Raw genomic sequence first — 14,065 nt, 5'->3', positions numbered from 1 at the left:
CACCAGCAACCTGAGAAAGTGTTAAATAAAAGTGTTACAAGGTTAAAAAAAAACATCTTTGCTAATTTTTAGTCCTGTTGAACATTCATGGAATTGTTAATATGACTTATATAGACCCACACAGGTTTTATTTTTGTGTCTTTAAAATAAAAGTCCAAAATATTTAAATTTTATGGTCAAATATGCAGTCAACAGCTGCTACTTTTTTCTTTATATATTAAATTTCTCATATGTCTTTTATTGTTCTAATAAACCTAAGCTTGTGTGACCTCCAGTGCATATTAGACCATTCACTGTATGAAAGAAAACATGTTGAATAAATTTGTGAGTTTTTAATAAAAATAGAAAACCTGATGTTTAGATAATTGGTGTGTTATTTGATGTTTTACCGAGTAGAGGGAGCCCTGAGGGAGCAGAATGTCTCCTCAAAAGTCAGGGGCAGGTGAAGGAGGAAGAGAGGCAGGTCTGAGGGTGATGGCTCCATTTTTTTTTTCTTTCTTTCTTTTTTTTATCTTGACTGTGGCTGAACCCCCTTGCTAATGCCAGCCTAGCTTTCCTCTGGCTTCCTGCTGTTATTAACCACAGATTTGCATTCTGTGGACTTAACCGATACGGCTGAAGAGATGTTTGCTGATAAGTTAATAGAGAATTTGAAATAGAAATCAAATCCATGGCTAAAAATGAGTGGTGCCGGTCTGTGATCTTGTCTGTGTGTGTCCCTCCCCGCATGCAAAACCAAGCTTGTGAATGTCAGATACATGTAAATATATAGTTAGAGGTGGTCCTTTTCAGTTTCAATTCATTTCCCATAGATAATCCTGCTTTCTAATTTGGTGGTTTGAAAGATAACATAAAAAGTACAGTATAGCTAGAAATGAAATACTTTAATCCCTTTCACAGAGCTGATATGAAGTCCTTGTTTTATAGTATTTGTTATGTTTGAAGTTCCCCAGAAGGAAAAATATTTTGCCTGGCACAAGATACATATTAACTTTCTCAGGAAGATGAACAAGAATAACCAATATAGAAATCAAATTTCAACTGCCAGTTGCCAATAGGTTCTGAAAAGCAGCTCAATTCCCTCCTGGCTTTCATTAGATACGGAAGGAATTTAAATATTTTACTACTATGAAATAGTTGTGTGGGGGTATATATGTGTGTTTTACTATCAGACACTATTAGGCTTCCAGAATTTTCTCCTCCAAATTACCTAGATTTCAGTTAGCATTATTTATTTTCTTATTTCTAAAAACTGGTAAGTTTTACATTAAATGGTATGAACTTCCATGCTGTTTTCATATTTTGTTAAGATACCAACTTTATGTTTCCTGCAGAGAAGACTTTAAAATAACCTATATTTTCACTGAATCCACGCGATGGCTTATCTAATAAGGAGGAAAAACTATCAGGGAGGAATCTGGCAATGTTCTTTCAGAAATCAACATTTATGAAATAAAGGGAGACTCTTGAAACTTAACCTCTTCATGCCACTCATTTCTTTACCTGCTTTTATAAGCAATCACTAGATCGGCTTGTTTTTGCTCCTTCAGCATTTATATACATCAAATCATAGCCAGCTTCGTAATTAGAGCCAACCCCCAAGTTCACACCCCACCCCCTTTAAAGGCATTCTTTTAACTGAACGGATGTTTATTGGGAGGCTGCATTTTCCTATGGGGCTGTTGAATTATTTAGAAGTTTTGTGGTGGATTCGGGTATTTGGAAAGAATTGTGGTGGGCACGCGGCGTGGATTCAATTCCTCTCTCAGGCTCGAGGCAGTGGCACAGTGTTCGGTCTCCACGCGGTATCCTAAACCCTGGCGAATACCCGAACAGGTGGCAATGCTCAGCAGACCAATTTGGAGCTCAAAACCAGGGAGCGGGAGGCCCGGAAACGTCAGTGCCGTTCCCTTCCCACGGGAGCTCTGCCCATCTCCGGCCCAGAGGTGCGGGGAAGCGGGCACCATCCCCACGCGCCCCGGCCGGGAGCTGCCAGGGGAAGGAAGCGCGCGGGCGGGAGCGGGAGCCCCGCGGCTGTCCCCTCTCGGGCCGTCCCCTCTCGGGCCGTCCCCTCTCGCCGAGCGCAGCCTCCTGCCTGGCCCGGCCTGACAGCCTGGTTTCTCCCCGCGGCCATCTTAAGTCGCTTCCTCGGTGCCCGCCACCACCTGCCCTCGGGGGTCCAGCGGCGGGGAGCCGCCATCTGCGCGGGCGAAGCAGCCGGAGCTCACCCATCCAACCTCTCGGCTGGCGGAAGCTGGGGAGCCGCTTTCGGGCGAGACAGGGCGGGAGGAGTAGACTAGGAAAGCCAGGACTAGCATGCCAGGGGCCTGGGACCCGGAGTTTGGTGGCGCCTAAGAGAGGTCTCCCGAAATTCTTGAAACCTCTGGTCAAGTGAACAGATAGTTCAACGTGCAAACGGAGAGGGGTGATGTCCCTTGTCATCCTCTGCTACTCGTGCATCTCTGCCTGCTGCTCTGCAGCCTTGGACAGCAGGCATGAGGGATGGTGAACCATGAGGCCCTCCCACCTGCTCTGTCGAGGACTGTTCCTTTGAGAAAGGGCTCCCCTTTACTCTCATCACGCCGCTAAAGCAGCCAGAGGTAGAAATTTCTGCTAGGGAAGTATAGTATTGGAGGGGCCCCCAGAGAGCATTTGAGCAGTTGCAACCCCTATCCCAGGCTTCAGCTCCCCTCAGTTGCATCTTAAGTCCATGGAATCGTCCCCCCTCCACTCCTGGGTCTACCTCCTACCCTCAATATGGGGTAAAAAAAAGCAGAGGAAGCATTTTGGTGGCTTTTGGATGTGTTTGATAGCAGTAGGGTGGTCTTGATTCCTTCCAGAAAGGCTTCCCAAGTTGGTGGGGACCAGAGCAGAGAGAGTAGTTAAGCAGGTCCATGGCATTTTCTACTGGTGTGGGCCCAGCACAGCCCCACAACCATCTGGTAGTGTCTGGTTTGCATGGCAGCTCAGAGATGGTCTCTGCCTCACCTTCCTCCCCCTTTCCTGCCTTCTCCTTATTCCATAGGCCATGTGTCTAAAGGTTTTTAGTGTCCAAAATAGCAAGGGGATTGAGGAGATAGTTTCCTAAATGTGGGGTGGGAGAAATATTGAGGGGATGTTTCCTGCTGCAGTCTGAGGAGCATACTGCAGCCCCAGAGGCCCCAGACACAGGCACCAGGCTGCAACCCCAGGGAACAGGTAAGAAGGAAAGAAAGGAGAGAAAGGAAGACGCTCTTCTCCTTGCCCGAGTCCCCTGCCTAGGGTGCTCCCATTCCCCTGGCATTCTTTCCCTTCCCTGCCTGAGGGAACTATGCTAGGATAGGTTCTCCTTCCTTTCTTCAGCCCTGATTGCCTTCATTCTTCAAGAGCCACCTAGGATAGGGACATCGGGCAGGCCACACTAAAGTGTGGCCTCTTAACCCTCAAGGGCATATGAAGACTGTGAAAGCCAGGACCATTGCATCCCTTGGGCTCCACTGGGCTATATGCAAGAAAGGGCACCCACTGCCTCAGGACCTCAATGCACCCCTAACATCTCTTTTCTGGATGCTTTTGGACATCTAGTCTTTTCAGGTGACCTCAAAAAGGTACTTTGTATTCAACCTCTAATCATCCCTTACTACAGCTTCTGTTTCCATGTTTGTCTGCCCTCCTAGGCTGCTCACTGTCAGGACTGAATCTAACTTACTCATCTCTGTGTCTCATCTAGCAGTGCCTGCCACATAGTGGGCAGTCAGGGAACGCTTGATGAAGAAAGTGGAATGTACAGGGATTGCATCTTTCTATGTGCCTGTGTGAGATTGAAGTTAGCCTATTAAGTCTGTATATTTTGGCTCTACCTGTACCCCTCTAACGGTAGACCTGAGTTTATCTGCATTTGTGCACCAGTTTCAGGTGTTTGAGTATGCCCTCATCTTTGAACAACTAAGATATCAATCCCCTGAAGTGTGTAGTAATCCCCCACACCTTTTTCTTTCCCTGCTCAGACAAGGCTACTTGGAGAAGCTACAGAAACGATATTTATTTATACACAGTCAGAGCTATTCCTAATTATTCCTATTAATAAAGATGCCAGCAGTCCGCCGCACAATTACACATGCACATCCCTGGCACAGTATTCCCAAATCCTGGCAGTCGCCGGGCCGGAAGCGTGTGCTCGACCCCAAATTCTGAAATGCCAAACCTGCTTTTGGTGCAAGTCTGCGTCCGCACGCCCAAGTGCGCGCCCCAGGTTCGAGACGATGATCCCTGATCCGCTTCCCACATTAGCCACCATGGGCCATGGCCACAGTGCACGTTATTCCTAAACGAATCTTGCACAAAATTTTAAAAATCAATTTTATTGATACATATTAACAAAGCCTACAATTCATTCAAATTGTACAAAGGTATTTGGTATAATCATCTAGTTGTCTCGCACAAATCTTGATGCCTATTTTGCGCAGAGGGGACAGCAAGGCGGCGCGCACCCCTTTCTCTGGTAGCGCCGGCAGTGGTCACGTGCACTCGCGCGTTCCCGTGCCTCCCAGCACGGCCCCTCAAGGCATGCGCACGCGCGCGCGCGCACGCGCCCGGCCGGCCAGCTCCGCTTGCCTCCGCGCGCTTCCGCCTTCCTCCTAGCAAAACCCGTAGTGACGCACAGGCCCCGCCCCCTCCCGCGCGGCTCCCGGAAGTTGCCAGCCCGGAGCTCCGTGCCGAGTTCGGCGCGCTCCCTGGCTGCGTGGGCGAGAGGACCCGGCGGGGAGAGAGTAGCGGGGCCCGGGTTTGGATCGCAGATTCACGGTGCGCACCGAGACCTGGTGACGATGGCGGGGCCGCAGCCCCTGGCACTGCAGCTGGAACAGTTGTTGAACCCGCGACCGCGCGAGGCGGATCCTGAAGCCGACCCAGAGGAGGGTGAGGCTGACAGGGGCAGGCCACGTGTGGGCCGGGGAAGCGTGAAGGGCCGGCAGCAGGGCCTCGCCGCCTGGCCTGCCCTCCTTTCTCCGGAAGGGTTGTCTCGAGGCTTGGGAGGAGGGCTTCGGCCTCTTTCTGACAGATGTTCTCTAGACTCGGGTGGGCGGAACGTCCTGTGGACTCTGGCGCCGAGCCAGTCTTCGGGAAAACTGTAGGTGGGGGGCTGTTGGAGGGAGCCAAAGAGTCTGGTAGCGGGTTGGAAGTTATTTTTCAGGATGCTTTTATTGGTATTGTGTTAGAAATGGCGAGAAATACGTCCCATCAGTTTTTTTATTTTTATTAAAATCTAGCTGCCCCTAAAATTAAAGAAGGAGGCAGATTCCCTGGTGCTGTTTAAGTGTCTTTAGGCTTCAGAACATTTGCTCAGAGACTGACGAATGAAACTGCTGTTCTGTAATCTGTTGTTCAAGGTCTAATTAGAATAATGCTGTTTCAGACTTGAGTTAGAGAAATGTGGGGAAGAGAGAATAAGAAATGTGAGTGCTGGCCCTGTGTCTTAGGAATATTCTCTAAGGAAATGGAGCTGCTTAGCCAATGTAAGTGAAGAAGACTCCCTGAAGGATGGGACAAAATGAAGCTCGAACATGATGGCTGACTTAAGATATTTGAGAGACTGTCATATTCATTTTATATGATCCAGGGCATAGAAATGTATCATATTAGTAGATGCAGGTAGTCCTCTTTCTGTTAAAGTAAAGCGGAAAGATGAGTGTGGGGTGAGTTCTCTGCTCCTGGAAGTTGGTGGGAATTTTAAAGAGGACATTCAAGTATCAGATGAAGGGGTGAACAGAGTTACCATTTAAGTTTCTACTAACCTGGAGATTCTGATTACTTTTCCACTTCTCCTACAGCCACCGCTGCCAGAGTGATTGACAGGTTTGATGAAGGGGACCATGAGGAAGGTGATTTCCTGGCAGTGGGTAGCATTAGAAAACTGGCATCAGCCTCCCTCTTGGATACAGACAAAAGATATTCAGGCAAGACCACCTCTAGAAAAGCTTGGAAGGAAGACCATTGGCAGCAAACTCTGTCAGGTTCATCTGGTAAGTAGCCCTCCTTTCTTCCCTGTTTTTTTGGGTTAAAATCCCCACCCCCCCCCCTTTTTAAAAAATAATCTCTGCAAGACTAGTCTATGGCCTTTAACTATTATCTTAGGAGAGACCGTTGGTTTGGCATTAGAAGGGGGCCTTTGTGGTTTCTTAATTTCACTTCCTAAGGAATCTAAAGCCCAGAGTGATTAAGATACTATACTCTTAGGTTCACACTAATGGTTCATCCTAAAATGATATAAGAGAAAGGACAAGCATATTGGATAATGGAGAGCATTATATGTTGAAAAAATATTGCCTCTACTGGGTGTGCTCCTGATTGGGTTTTTTGTTTTTTTTTAAAAGATTTATTTTTTATTTACTTCTCTCCCTTTTGCCGCTATGTTCTCTGCTCTCTGTATCCATTCGCTGTGTGTTCCTCTGTGTCTGCTTGTATTCTTACCATCGGCACCCGGAATCTGTGTTGCGTCCCTTTTTGGTGCATCATTTTGCTGTGTCAGCTCTCCGTGTGTGTGGCGCCACCCTTGGGCAAGCTGCACTTTTTTCGCGCTGGGTGGTTCTCCTTAAGGGGCGCACTCCTTGTGCGTGAGGCTCCCCTATGCGGGGGACACGCCTGTGCGGCTTGGCACTCCTTGTGCTCATCAGCGCTGTGCATGGGCCAGCTCATCACATGGGTCAGGAGGCCCTGGGTTTGAACCCTGGACCTCCCATGTGGTAGGCGGATGCTCTATCCAGTGAGCCAAATCCACTTCCTGTTCCTAATTGGGTTTTGATCCTTTTCCTTTGGTTTTTTAGGTCTTGCATTGAATCAATGTAAAATATTGAAACTAATTTTTACCATTGTAAAAATAAAAGAATCCTCTCCTCTTCCCTGCAAGAGAATTGGGAGGGTTGTAAACTTAAGAGTTTTTCAGAGTGGAAGAAGGAGCTGGATAGGGTGATTATTGAGTGGATGCCATTTGTTCTCCTTAAGAGAGGTCAGAGGTACTGTATTAGTCAGCCAAAGGGGTGCTGATGCAAAATACCAGAAATAGGGTTGTTTTTTTTAATTTATCTCTCCCCTTTCCCCCGTTGTCTGCTCTCTGTGTCCATTCGCTGTGTGTTCTTCTGTGTCTGCTTGCATTCTCAGCGGCACTGGGAATCTGTGTCTCTTTTTGTTGTGTCCTCTTTGCTGCGTCAGCTCTCCGTGTGTGCAGCACCACTCCTGGGCGGGCTGCGCTTTTTTTGTGCGGGGCGGCTTGATGCAGGTCACACTCCTTGCGCGTGGGGCTTCCCTATGCCCAGGACACCCCTGCGTGGTACAGCATTCCTTGCACTCAGCAGTACTGCGCGTGGGCCAGCTTACCACATGGGTCAGGAGGCCCTGGGTTTGAATTCTGGACCTCCTATATGGTGGGCAGACGCTCTATCAGTTGAGCCATGTCCTCTTTCCACTCAATATTTCTTTTTGGAATTCATCAGTAATATCAGACTGCTACATGGAAGTGGACTTGGCCCAATGGATAGGGCATCCGTCTACCACATGGGAGGTCTGCAGTTCAAACCCCGGGCCTCCTTGACCCATGTGGAGCTGGCCCATGTGCAGTGCTGATGCACGCAAGGAGTGCCCTGCCACGCAGGGGTGTCCCCCGCATAGGGGAGCCCCACACGCAAGGAGTGCGCCCCGTAAGGAGAGCCGCCCAGCGCAAAAGAAAGTGCACCCTGCCCAGGAATGGCGCCACACACACGGAGAACTGACACAGCAAGATGATGCAATAAAAAGAGACACAGATTCCCGTGCTGCTGACAACAACAGAAGTGGACAAAGAAGAACACGCAGCAAATAGACACAGGGAACAGACAACCGGGGGAGGGGGGAAGGGGAGAGAAATAAATAAAATAAAATCTTTAAAAAACAAAACAAAACAGAAAAAACTGTTGCAGGTACCATGTGGAGAATCCACCGATACCGTAATAGGGACTACCATTCAGGATATGATACCATGATTTAATAAATAAGATACTCAGGTATGATAGAGATTGTACATTTGGGATATACAAGATAAGCCATATTTTTTCAGATGTAGGTTTGGGAAAACTAGTAACTCCCAAACACCGTGGATAGAAATGTTATTCTTTAAGATCTAGGTCCAAATATTACTTTTTCCTTATTAGCCTTGCTTAAATTTACTTGCCGCATGGTTACAGTTTCTCCCTCCACTGAGTTGTCAAAACTTGGTCAAAGCACTATTAATTCTTCCCTGTATTGTAGTTTTGACTCATTTGTCTTTCCAACCAGATCCCTTTATTAGGGTAGGACCCATGTCTTAGTTATCTTTGCTTCCCCCTTAGCATTTTTTTTTTTTTAAGATTTATTTTATTTCTCTCCCCTCCTCGCCCCCCCCCTCAGTTGTCTATTCTCTGTCCATTTGCTGTGTGTTCTTCTTTTTGTCTGCTTCTGTTGTTGTCAGTGGCACGGGAATCTTGCATCATCTTGCACATCAGCTCTCCGTGTGTATGGCGCCATTCCTTTGGGCAGGCTGTGCTTTCTTTCGCGCTGGGTGGCTCTCCTTACGTGGCGCACTCCTTGTGTGTGAGGCTCCCCTGTGGCAGGGCACTCCTTGCGCGCATCAGCACTGCGTGGGCCAGCTCCACACAGGTCAAGGAGGCCCGGGGTTTGAACCGCGGACCTCCTATGTGGTAGATGGATGCCCTATCCACTGGGCCAAGTTCACTTCCCCCCCTTAGCATTTTAAAGATAGTACATGTGTAACAGATGCTTGCTGAATTGAATTGAGCACAGCTAATACATTTTTGTTTTTGTTGTTGAGAGATGCTACAGTCTGTTAGTTGAAATGAAAGGTAGTATTTTTCTCAAAGTAATGCCCATTTTTTTCTTTCTTCCTGTTTAGACAAGAATGTATCTGAAGAGGAAGGGTCTGGAGATGGGGATTCAGAGGGCCTGGGTCTGGAAGAATCTGATGAGGATCACGTGAGTGCTGCTGAGGGACAGGAGTGTGGTGCTGATGGGGAGAATAGTCCAGCCTGGAGGGGGAAGAGCAGAAGCCGTTCTGGGAAAATGCTGGGCTTTGGTGTCATTACTGACTTTGAAAAATTCACCGAGGGCATGGATGACCTTGGTAGCAGTGAGGAGGAAGAAGAGGAAGATGAAGAAGAGAGTGGCGTGGAAGAAGGGGATGGTGAGGAAGACTTTGGGGGTGAAAGTGAGGATGACAGGACTGCAGTCAGGGACAGTGAAGATGATGGTGTGCTGATGACCTTCTCCAGTGTCAAAGTATCCGAAGAAGTGGAGAAAGGAAGAGCTGTGAAGAACCAGATAGGTTTGTACATGGCTTAGCTGTTTGTTTTTCAACGTCTTTGCATTTGGTCTACTTTTTGTTTGTTTTTGGCTCATTCTCTTTCTCCTGTGCCCTTGCAATTAGTTGATGACATGCTCCACTTATCCAGAGGTCTAAAGCCCCATACCTCTATGCTTAGGCAGCTGTTTCCACACTGAGCTGCTTAGCTGGTTTGGCTCTAGTACTTCAGGTAACTGTGGAAGATGCTTTGAGGAGAAAAGTGTTTTCTCCTGTTCTTGGGCTATAGCATTCCCTCTCTCATGTAGCTTCCAAGATACTGAATTTATTTGCTATAATAGCGTTTCTGTGGCATGAAGCAGTATTAAAGCTGTGCTTCTTAGAGAACTGGCATGATTTCTTATCTCTCCCTCATGTCTCTGCCCTAGGAAGATTTTATAACTGAAGAATGAGATTCTCTTTTCTTCTTTCTCAGCACTGTGGGACCAGCTCTTGGAAGGAAGGATCAAATTACAAAAGGCTCTGTTGACTACCAACCAGCTTCCTCAACCAGATGTTTTTCCTATTTTCATGGACAAAGGTGGCCCAGAATTTGCCAGCGCCCTAAAAAATAGTAAGAATACTTAAGCCATATATGAAGATACTTGTAATCACTGGGGTACATTGGGATACACTAGAGTTGTACGTATCTGCAGAACCACAAGGTTAAAAGAAAGAAGATGAAAAGATTTGATTTCCATGATATCATGGTATAGAATAGTGGTTTTCAACCTTTTTTTAAAAATAGCAGCATAACCCTTTTATCAAATGAAGATTTCTTTGATTGAAATGGATTTGGTGCTTGAGCCACATGTGTTCTGCTGTCTTCTCATTTGTCCTCACTCTTCCCTTGGCTGAGTTATTTCCTTAGTGCTTAGGGAACAGTATTTGCAAACCTACTAGGCTAGGGGGAAAAAAAAGAAGACATTGAATAACTAAACTCAGTTCATTTAAGTTGGTTGTATCACATACTTAAAAGATGCCTTTTTTTGTGAGGTTTTTATTTTATTTTCTTTTTAAAGATTTATTTATTTTATTTCTCTCCCCCCACCCTGCCCCAGTTGTCTGTTCTCTGTGTCTGTTTGCTGCGTGTTCTTCTTTGTCCGCTTCTGTTGTTGTCAGCGGTTTGGGAACCTGTGTTTCTCTTGTTGTGTCATCTTGTGTGTCAGCTCTCCATGTGTGCGGCACCATTCCTGGGCAGGCTGCACTTTCTTTTGCGCTGGGCAGCTCTCCTTACGGGGCGTACTCCTTGCACGTGAGGCTCCCCTACACGGGGGCACCCCTGTGTGGCAGGGCACTCCTTGCACGCATCAGCACTGCACATGGGCTAGCGCCACATGGGTCAAGGAGGCCTGGGGTTTGAACTGCGGACCTCCCATGTGGTAGATGGACGCCCTATCCACTGGGCCAAGTCCGCTTCCCTGTGAGGTTTTTAGATTGACAGATGAAGGTGATCTTATTCAGACCTTCTTTTGGGCTCCATATATTTAGATTGAAGAACTATAACAGCAGAGGGAGGAACAAATTTTGAAAGAGAATTGCTGAGCTATAAAGTCAAAGATTTTTGCAAGAGGGAAGGAATTGGTTCCTGATCCCCTTGTTTTACAGATGAGAAAACAGGCCTACAGAGATCGACTTGCCCAAAGTTACATACCTTGTTTATGCATGGCAGAGACAAAACTCCAACTTTCTGCCTTACCATCTAGAAATCTTCCTACTGCACCCCACTGCCTCCTGTGGGCTGTGTGCCTGTGTTCTCAGTGGTACCAAGGATGGGGGCACAGGGTGACTTATGGTGAGTCTCTGTGCACTGCAGTGGGAATCATTACTCCTTGGCATGCTGAGACTTATTGTTTTCATTTGCTCTTTAAAGCTTATTTCTTTATTTTATTTTATTTATTTTTTATTAGAGACATTGTGGGTTTACAGAATAGTCATGCATATAATATAGGATTCCCACATCATATATACAATCTAACATTTCCCCGTTTAATCATATTCAGATATATATTTTAGTGCTTTTATTTGCATTCACAATGTTGTGCTACCATCACCATCATCCATTACCTAAACATTTCCATCATTCCGAATAGGACCCTGTACATTTTAAGCTTTCACTCCCATTCCCTGTCTTCACCCCATCCCCTGGCAACCTATAAAGCTTATTTTTATAGTATTTTTATGGAGTTAGAGTTGGAAAAGACTTGAGGAGGCCGTCTAATTACGTGCCTGTTTCTAGGTAAAACCACTTTAAACCATTCGAGATAAAGTATAAGATTTCTAGGGTAGGGGATTCCGTGAACCTTTCTTGTAGGATTATACCTGGTTTAATTTAGAATTACTTCTTAGGGTCCAGTCTTTAGATTGTATGTATTACAATGGTTGAAGTCTGTTTTCTGTTTGAAAATAGGAAACAGCTACTCTGGGCAATCCTTCTAGGATATAGTGTGAGGGTGGGTCCTCTATGTCCCCTTACCCCCTTGAATAAACAATAGATTGGCGGTTTTTAAAATTTGCGGGGATTTTTGGAGCAATTCTATGCTATTTTTAATGTCCTAGTACCCTAATTCCAGGTATGCCTTTGGGATGAGACCTAGACTGTCCTAGATTAAAAGTCTTAAATGTTTCACTGTAAGGTCTTTTCTATTTTGTTACTCATTACTTTTCTTGCTTGAATCATTTCCTTTTTTGGGAGGAGTGAGGAGGAGGGGAGAGTCATCTTAAAATATAGATAGTATTTGTAGGTATAATGGATGCAGTCTTATTTTTGGATGCAATTTCTTTCTTTAGATATTTTATATGATTTAACTTTTTTTTTTTAACAACAATTTTGATCATCTTGTATGTCTTTTTTGTACTAAACTGATTTCTTCTTTGCCTCATTGGTGAACTCAAGTTAATCTGACAAATCAGACTGGGTGGTGGCAGAAGAGGGCTGGGAAGGATATGTTTGTTTGGCATCCTATATTCTCAGATGGCAGAGTGGGGTGTTCTCTGATAGAATTTCTGGGCAGCTGTCAGGTAGCTAATTTTTTTTCTTTGTTTTAACCTTTCTATGGCAGTATGACATACTGTACTGTATACATCCCTGTCTAGGAAAACAGAGTTGAAGAAAAATTTCTTGGCTACATTATCCTGGATGGACAATTTATACTGTGATAGCTATCTATCTATCTAGATAGATTGATTTAGAGGTATAGGGATAGAGATATATAGTGTGGAACATAAGCCAGATTTGTACCAACTCTTACAACAAATACTGGAACTTATTGTCTTTAATTTAAATCTCTTCAATTTGGTTGATTTTACAGACTAGTTCAAGTCAGGCTGCCTGAGTTTAGATTCCATCTCGACAGTGGATTAACTATGTGACCTTGGGCGAGTTACTTAACTTCACAGTAAAATGGGGATAATATGGTTGTGAGGATTAAAGGACATAATCAATATAAAGCATTAGCACAGGGTCTGGCACACAGCATGCTGTAAATGTTAGATACTAGTATTATCTTTTTTTTCCTGCTGAAAGAGGCATTTGGCATTGTTCAGCCATGTGAATAATCATCATCAGTGTAACTAACCATCATCCTCACTGTCTTCAGTGTTTTTGATTTTTTATTAGTACTCAAACTCCCTATATAATTTAACTCTTTCTGCTGGAAAGTGGTCAGTGTTAAATTTTACTATAATACTTATAATTCAGCTTCTGCCTCTTAGGACTCTATGGAAAGGTGGCCAGAGATTTCCTTATTGCCAAACCCAGCTACTACCTCCCTGAAACATTTAACCTTTTTCTTGAAATATTCTCCTTTGGCTTGGGTGATACTATGTTGTTTGGCTTCTCCTCCTGCTGTTCTGATTTATTCTCTTCCCAGGTTCTTCTTTTAGCATTTCAGTGTAAATTTCATTGCCTTTAGGATTCCTGTTTTCAGTTGTGTTTTCTCGATATAGGCTTTCTTTGGCACTGCCTAGCTTTAGCTATAACTGCTGAAACATTGGACTTTCACTGTGTTCCAGCCATGATAAACTCCTGAGCACCTTGCCTTTGCATCTGCAGTATCTTAAACTCTACTTTTCAGGAACTAGACACATTTCTTCTTCCTTCCCTCTGCACACACATGTACAATCCGCAATCACCTTGGTGAGGAGTCTTTTTCCTTTGCTGACAGAACTGGATTAGAATGCAGATTGTCTGACTCTGTCCTCTACTGTTTTCTAGTTAACCATTTTCTACCATGACATTCTCCCAATAGGGGCCTTTTAAAAATGAACAGAGTGGGAGGTGGTGAGTGGGGAGTGTATATAGCGCAAGTGGTTGAGTGTCTGCTTCCTATATAAGAGGTCTCAGATTCAATCCCCAGTACCTCCTGAAAGCAAAAAATAAACAAATGAAAAAACCACCTCTCATTGGGGAATGGACTATAGCTCAGTGGTTGGACACTTGCATGTATGAGGTTCTGGGTTCAATCCCTGGTACTGCCTGAAAAAAAAAGAAAGAAAGAAAAGAAAGGGAACATTTTATCTTACATTGAAAAATCTCTGGTGGTGTTGGGGTATTTAATTTCACAATGTGTTCTGTAGAATATAATGGCTGCTTTATCAGTCATATATATTTTTTTAAGGTTTATTTTTTTTTCCTCATCATCATCTGTGTTTGCTGTCTGCTCTGTGTCTGTTCATTGTGTGTTCTCTGTGTCTGCTCATCTTGTTTTTTAGGAGGCACTGGGA

The 14,065-nt window shown here is 45.1% G+C and overlaps 1 protein-coding gene across 1 annotated transcript in view; it reads left to right on the top strand.

Moving 5' to 3' along the window:
• The first annotated feature begins 4,555 nt into the window (after positions 1 to 4,555).
• Positions 4,556 to 14,065, top strand: part of AATF (apoptosis antagonizing transcription factor) — a 117,322-nt gene continuing 107,812 nt past the window's right edge. Inside the window, exons 1-4 of the mRNA XM_058283204.2 lie at positions 4,556 to 4,896; positions 5,808 to 5,999; positions 8,897 to 9,325; positions 9,777 to 9,914. Of these exons, the coding sequence (XP_058139187.1) occupies positions 4,806 to 4,896; positions 5,808 to 5,999; positions 8,897 to 9,325; positions 9,777 to 9,914 (850 nt within the window). The 5' untranslated portion in view covers positions 4,556 to 4,805. The remainder of the gene's footprint in view (positions 4,897 to 5,807; positions 6,000 to 8,896; positions 9,326 to 9,776; positions 9,915 to 14,065) is intronic.

This window comes from Dasypus novemcinctus, chromosome 21 (assembly GCF_030445035.2).
Source record: "Dasypus novemcinctus isolate mDasNov1 chromosome 21, mDasNov1.1.hap2, whole genome shotgun sequence".
In the NCBI taxonomy this organism is placed as follows: Eukaryota; Metazoa; Chordata; class Mammalia; order Cingulata; family Dasypodidae; genus Dasypus; species Dasypus novemcinctus.
Note: the sequence above shows the minus strand (reverse complement) of the source record. Positions and strands in the feature narration are given on the sequence as shown.